Source organism: Orycteropus afer, unplaced genomic scaffold (assembly GCF_000298275.1).
Source record: "Orycteropus afer afer isolate SDZICR_OR568_19922 unplaced genomic scaffold, OryAfe1.0 scaffold00097, whole genome shotgun sequence".
In the NCBI taxonomy this organism is placed as follows: Eukaryota; Metazoa; Chordata; class Mammalia; order Tubulidentata; family Orycteropodidae; genus Orycteropus; species Orycteropus afer.
The window spans coordinates 6,199,781-6,206,422 of NW_006921684.1; the positions used below are offsets into that span (position 1 = coordinate 6,199,781).

Consider the following 6,642-nt stretch of genomic DNA (forward strand, 5'->3'; position numbering starts at 1 on the left):
TGTGGTAAACTGTGGTCAATGACATGAGACAAAGTATATGTGAACTGCTGTATGGAAAGTGAATTTGCTCTGTAATTCTTCACCCAAATATAAATAAATAAATAAATAAAGGGGAAAAAATGAAACAAAAAAAAAGAAAGAAACCACGGGTCAGCAGTATATTGACAGGGAACTTCCAGAAATGCAAGCTGGATTCAGAAGAAGATGTGAAATGAGAGATATCAATGCTTAGCTGAAAGCAAAGAATATCAGAAGGATGTTTACCTGTGTTTTATTTGACTATGTGGATCATAACAAATTATGGATGACATTGAGAAGAAGGGGAATTCCAGAACACATAATTCTACTCATGAGGAACCTATACATAGATCAGGAGGCTGTCGTTCAAACAGAGCAAGGGGCTACTGCATGGTTTAAAATCAGGAAGGGACTGTGTTAGGGTTGTATCCTTTCACCATACTGACTCAGTTTGTATGCTGAGCAAATAATCTGAGAAGTTAGACTATATGAAGAGTAATGCATCATCAGGATTGGAAGAAGACTCATTAACAACCTACAGTATGCAGACAACACAACCTTGCCTACTGAAAGTGAAGATGACTTTAAGCACTTACTGATGAAGATTAAAGACTACAGTCTGAAGTATGGATTAAACTTCTACATAAAGAAAATGAAAATCCTCACAACTGGACCAATAAGCAGTATCTTGATAAGTAGAAAAAAGGATTGAAGTCAGAGATTTCATATTACCTGGTTTCACAATCAATGCCAATGGAAGCAACAGTCAAGAAATCAGATGATGTATTGCACTGGGCAAATCTGTTGGCAAAAGACCTGTTTTAAGTGCTGAAGAGCAAAGATGTCTCTTTGAAGACTAAGCTGCTCCTAACCCAAGCATTGATATTTCTAATAGCCTCATATGCATGTGAAAGCTGGACAATGAATAAGAAAAAATAAAGAAGAGCTGACGCTTTTAAGTTGAGGTTTTGGTAAAGAATACTGAAAGTGCCATAAGAACTGCCGTAAACTGCCAGAAGAACACATGAGTCCTGGAAGAAGTGCAGCAGGAATACTCCTTGGAAGCATGAAAGGTCAGACTTCGTTTTACCTACTTTGATCATGTTGTCAGAAGGGACTATTCCTTAGAGAAGGATATCATGCTTGGTAAAGTGGAGGGTCAGCAAAAAAGGGGAAGACCCTCAAGGAGATAGACTGACACAGTGGCTGCAACAATGGGCTGAGGTATAGCAAATATTGTGAGGCTGGTGCAGAACTGGGCAGCGTTTTGTTCTGTTGTACATAGGGTCACTATGAGTCGGAGCCAAGTGGATGGCACTTAACAACAACAACAACAATCTAACTAACTGGATTTGAATTTAGGAAAAAGTCCTGCTGTGGAAATCAAAATATCTTCTTCATTATTATATGTATGAAAACTCAGTTCAATTCACAGAGAAAAAAAAAAAAAAAAAAGCAAAGTTAAATGAAAATGAATTGGTTAGCAAGCAACAATCTCACCTGAGAGATGATTCATTCAGACTTCTAGGCTCTTTAAGTCTCCAAAAAACAGGACCATTATTCTTTTCTTTGACTAAAAAAATAAAATAAAAACTTTAAAAGTTACCTGGTAATTAATTAAATAATTTGACTAAGTTAATGAAGAAGACATAGTCATGTGTACTGTTCATAAACCCTCACGAAAACTTACCAGTCCAATGTTATAAGCTGGATTCTAAAAGGAATCCATGCAAGTGAAGGGCACTGAAGCTTACGTTAACAATATGTTCACATGGTCAAATGTTCTTGTAAAATATGTAAAGGAAATACATTTAACCACAATTATTTAAGACCACAGAGTCTTCTGACTTCGATTTTCCTTCCATCTCACTTCCCTTTTGGGAATAATTGTAGGCACTGTGTTTGTGATTTCTTTTGTCCAGCTTGCTTTGGAGTGCTGCTGGCATTTTGTATTTGGTATTTTTTCTCTCTTTTTTTTTCCTTTTAACTGTGGTAAGTAAACATGTTTTGGTTTTTTTTTTTTTTTAAAAAAAAAAGCCATTTTAACATTCTTCACATGTACAATTTAGTGACTTTGTGTGCATCATGTTGTGCAAACATCATCATTATCCATTTCTGAAATTGTCCATCACCCTTAACAGAAGTTCTGTGCCCCCTAAGCAATCACATTCCCTTTTCCCTCCCTCCTTCCTCTAGTGGCGTAGTGCCTAAGGCATTTGACTACTAACCAGAAAGCTGGTAGTTCAAACCCACCAGCCACTCCTCGGAAGGAGGATTGGGCAATCTACTTCTGTAGAGATACCACCTCAGAAACCCACGGAGGGGTCACTATGAGTCGGAATCTACTCGACGCCAGTGAGTTTGGTTTCTGGCTTTTTACAGCTATTTAAATTTAATTAAAGCTAAATAAAATTAAATTCAATTCCTCAGAAGCACTAGACACATTTCAAGTGCTCAATAGCAACAGGTAGCTTGATGGCTACTTATTAGTACCAATACAGAACATTTCCATCATTGCAGAAAGTTCTCTTAGCATGACTATAAAATGTACCAGAAATTAAGTTTCTAATAACTTGATCCATTCAAGAGCTTCAGCTGCTTGTACCACTATCACTGTTTCTGTCAGAATTGTTCGTTTAAAGTTTAATAACCATCCTCTGTCTAAATGTAAGAAGTACTTGTCAAGATCCTAACTGCAGCTCATATAAAGCTGCATCTATACTACAGAGAAAAGCCTCTTTTTCTCTATATCTTCAAAAAAGTTGGGCCTAGTTAGGAATCCTGATAAAAGTGTGGTGATTTAAACTTTAAAGATTTTTCCTGTAAATGATTTACAATGCAGAGCTTTCTTTGTTCGTGTTGATCCAGTTAATTAGAGTGAGAGCACCTTTGCCGTATGGCATAAATATTCCCTAGGCTTTCACCCAAGAGGTTTAGAGTCATAACAGTTATCTTTATTTAAATGCTCAGTGGTTAATGTGTGCTGTTTTCTAGGCATGACATCATTATTACTAACATTAAGAGTTTGAGCAAATGACTTCTCAAAGAGATGGCCAGACCAGTTTGAGCTTGTCTTGCTTCAGGGCCACATACTACAGATCGTCCATGAGTTGGACCATAGGGGTCCTAGATCTACAGTAACACCTAACCTGGGGAACAAGCAACTTGGAGAAGAACTGGAAACAGGGTGCATCACTGTTGAATGCAAGAAGGAGGAACATTTTTTGTATCCTATAATGTGCACTGTGGCTCCTTGGTTCTTGGGGTTTTTTTGTTTGTTTTTTCCCAAAAATTCTCATGCAAGTGTCATATGGTACCTACCTTTATGGATAGCAGTAAAAGAATAGGTGAGGGGTGGTAATTCTGTGGGTAGCCATGCACATGAACATCAGGTAAGTTTGTTTGTTTAACTCTTCACTGCTTTTACACCATTTGCAGTTTCTAGGCATTTAAATTTCATAAAATTTCTCTATGTAATTGGCTTCTTTAATGTGTGTTTTCATCTTCTTACACATGTTGTGGGAAAAAAATCATGGATAATTATGCTTGTGGACAAGAATAAATATGCATTTAAGGCAACCAGCACCCGTTATATATCCTGATTAGTGTGTCAAGAGACCTGGTGAGCAACTAGGGATTTAATAAGCCTGCTAATTACAAGACTTTCTACAGCTATCATGCCCTAGAGTCAGTGTGGAAAGGTGTTTATCCGTGAGAGTATGCAAACACTGTACAATTTTCCCACACTTTTTACATAATCACTCAAGAGGTTCTGAATCTGACTTGGAGTGAAGTCTAGTGGAAAGCTATGGGCTGGTATGGGCAGCTGGGCTAGCTACACCTTCATTCTTTCCTTGCCCTTCTATGCTAAGGATGTAATCATAATGGCTGCCTGGTTTCCAGCTGTGCCCTGCCCTGCCCACATTATTTCATTTACTACAACCACACTCTGAAGCTAGTAATAGAGATGAGAAAGCTGAGGCTCACAAAGGTTAAGCAAATTGCAGAAGGTTACACAACCAGGAAATGTGACAGCCAGGATTCACACCTGAACTTAGCAGAGGCCAAAGTGCATGTTCTTTTCTCTGCTTTCCACTAGCACCCAAATATAGGGATTAAAAAAAAAAAAAACTGCCATCAAGTTGATTCCAACTCATAGCGACCCCCATTGGGTTTCTGAGGCTGTAAATCTTTACAGAAATAGATTGCCTCATCTTGCCCTTGCAGAGCCCCTGGTGGGATCACTGTCTTTCTGGTTAATAGACAAATACCTTACCCACTATGCCACCAGATCTCTTTTATTATATATCTACCACCACCACCACTCAATGCTGTCAAGTTGGATCCAACTCATAGCAACCCCTCCTTGGGTTTCTTAGGTGGTATCACTACAGAAGTAGATTGCCCATCCTTCCTTCTGAGGAGCGGCTGGTGGGTTTGAACTGCCAGCCTTCTGGTTAGCAGTCAAATGCCTTAGGCACTACACCACTGGTAACCACCAGCCTCTCCTCGGGAGGAAAACTGGGCAACCTACTTCCGTAGTGATACCACCTCGGAAACCCAAGGGAGGGGTCGCTATGAGTCGGAATTCACTGGAAGGCAGTGAGTTTTTTATTACATATATGAAACAAGAAAATCTGTTGCCATCAAGTTGATTCTAACTCATGGCGACCTCATGAGTTACAAAGTAGAATTGCTCCATAGGGTTTTCTTGGCTGTAATCTTTACAGAAGCAGATCCCTAGGCCTTTTCTCCACAGTGCCACTGGGTGGGTTGGAACTACCAGCTTTTAGGTTAGAAGTTTGCATGACCCAAGGACCTTATATAAACTCCAAAACCAAAGTCACTGCCGTTGAGTTGGTTCTGACTCATAGCAATCCCTTCTTGGGTTTCCGAGGCGGTATCTCTAGGGAAGTAGATTGCCCAGTCTCCCTTCCAAGGTGGGAAGGAACCACCAGCCTTCTGGTTAGCAGTCAAATGCCTTAGGCACTACACCAGCAGAGGGGACCTTATATATATACACACAAAAAGAAATCCACTGCCATTGAGTCAATTCCAACTCATAACGACCCCCATTGAGTTTCCAAAGCTGAAAATCTTTATGAAAATAGATTGTCCCATCTTCCCTCCACACAGCAGCTGGTGGTTTTGAACCACCAACCTTTTGGTTAGCAGCCAAATACCTTAGGCACTGTGCCACCAGTGCTCCTTTTGTATATATAAAGACCATGAAAATAAACAGTTTAAACATGACCTATACATTATATTCTCTTTTTCTCCATTTATCTTTAAATATTTAAATACTTTTTGTAGGAAAAGCTAAAGTGAAGCACAAAAGATGAAATGTAAAAGCAAGGTGAGTGCCAGGACCCTCACCATCATCATCCCCTTCATTCTCTGCTCCACTGTGGATCAGAGGAAATCAACAGAGGAAATCAATAGGAAAATCAACTGCGTCAGATACTGAGCTCCTTAAGGACAAGATCTAAAAGCGACTTTTCATCCTTTTATCTAGGTGTATAGCACAGTTCTTGGTGTAGATAGATTCTCAATATATATTTTTGGATGAATAGTTTTGGATAATTATCAGGACAGGACTTTGTGGCTTCCTTTACTGGGTAGAGGCCCAAGACTCACAGAGGTAAATAGGGTAAGTCCTAAAGCCAAGGGGTATGTCCTAAATCCAAGTTCACAATCGTTCCAGTTACTTACTTGCTTTTCTTCTCCAGGTTTTTCTTTGAAATCTGTGGTTTGTAACAAGATTATTAAATCAGATAAGAATTGACCAAATGGAATCTAGATTCAAACTCGTTCTTTCTTAAAAAACCGATATTTTAGTGTACATACTTCCTTTCTTTCCTTCCTTTCCACATACACTTATTCATGACAAACCATGTGCTGGGCACTGTTCTACTGACAATGAATTGATTAGGTCATCCTTATCGTAAAGAACATTTTTTTTTTTTTAAGTCTTATAAGAAACATCCTTTCTGGTGTAATTTTAAGAAAATATATTACATACCCTTTTTGTTTTTAGAATGGGCATGCTGAAATGGTAATAATTTCCTCACACCTTTTGATTTTTCACATTCTTTTTTCAAAGAACTGGAAGAATAGACGATACGAATGTGCTGGTTGGTTTCTCTGTCTGGTCCACTCAAAAATTCTGGGTAATCATCAATCTGGAAAAAAAAAATTAAAAAAAAAAAACACCTTTATTTGAGCTGATTGAGGACAAATACAATTGCATACCTAATGCTAGAATAATAAATTCCCCCAAAGCTTAGGGTGAGTCTAAAGTATATGCTTTCTTTTTGTTTTCCCAACTGGGGCATCTTTCCTCTTCCTTCTCGTTGTTAGGTTTCTCAATCCCTCCTCTATTTGTTTTTGAGTCCTTCCTAGAAATGTGTTCATCAGCGGAACCCAGTAAACTATTTACATTATAGGGTTGCCAAATAAATAGTAACAATATTTTTGTTTGTTAAAATCTATTCCTTCCTACTTCTATCGTAAAATTTTTTTTTTTTTTAACCTTCTAAAAATTAAATGTTTATGTGCTTCCAAAGACTTCTCCAAAAGAGTCAAAAGAGAACCTACAGATTGGGAAAAAATATTTGGTAATAA

At 38.3% G+C, this 6,642-nt stretch overlaps 1 protein-coding gene across 1 annotated transcript in view; it reads right to left on the reverse strand.

The window, feature by feature from the left end:
* The window catches only part of CUNH12orf56 (chromosome unknown C12orf56 homolog), a 169,880-nt gene that overhangs the window by 92,934 nt on the left and 70,304 nt on the right, over positions 1–6,642 (reverse strand). The window contains exons 2-3 of the mRNA XM_007942732.2: positions 6,041–6,200; positions 1,519–1,591 (exon numbers count right to left, since the gene is read on the reverse strand). Of these exons, the coding sequence (XP_007940923.1) occupies positions 1,519–1,591; positions 6,041–6,200 (233 nt within the window). The remainder of the gene's footprint in view (positions 1–1,518; positions 1,592–6,040; positions 6,201–6,642) is intronic.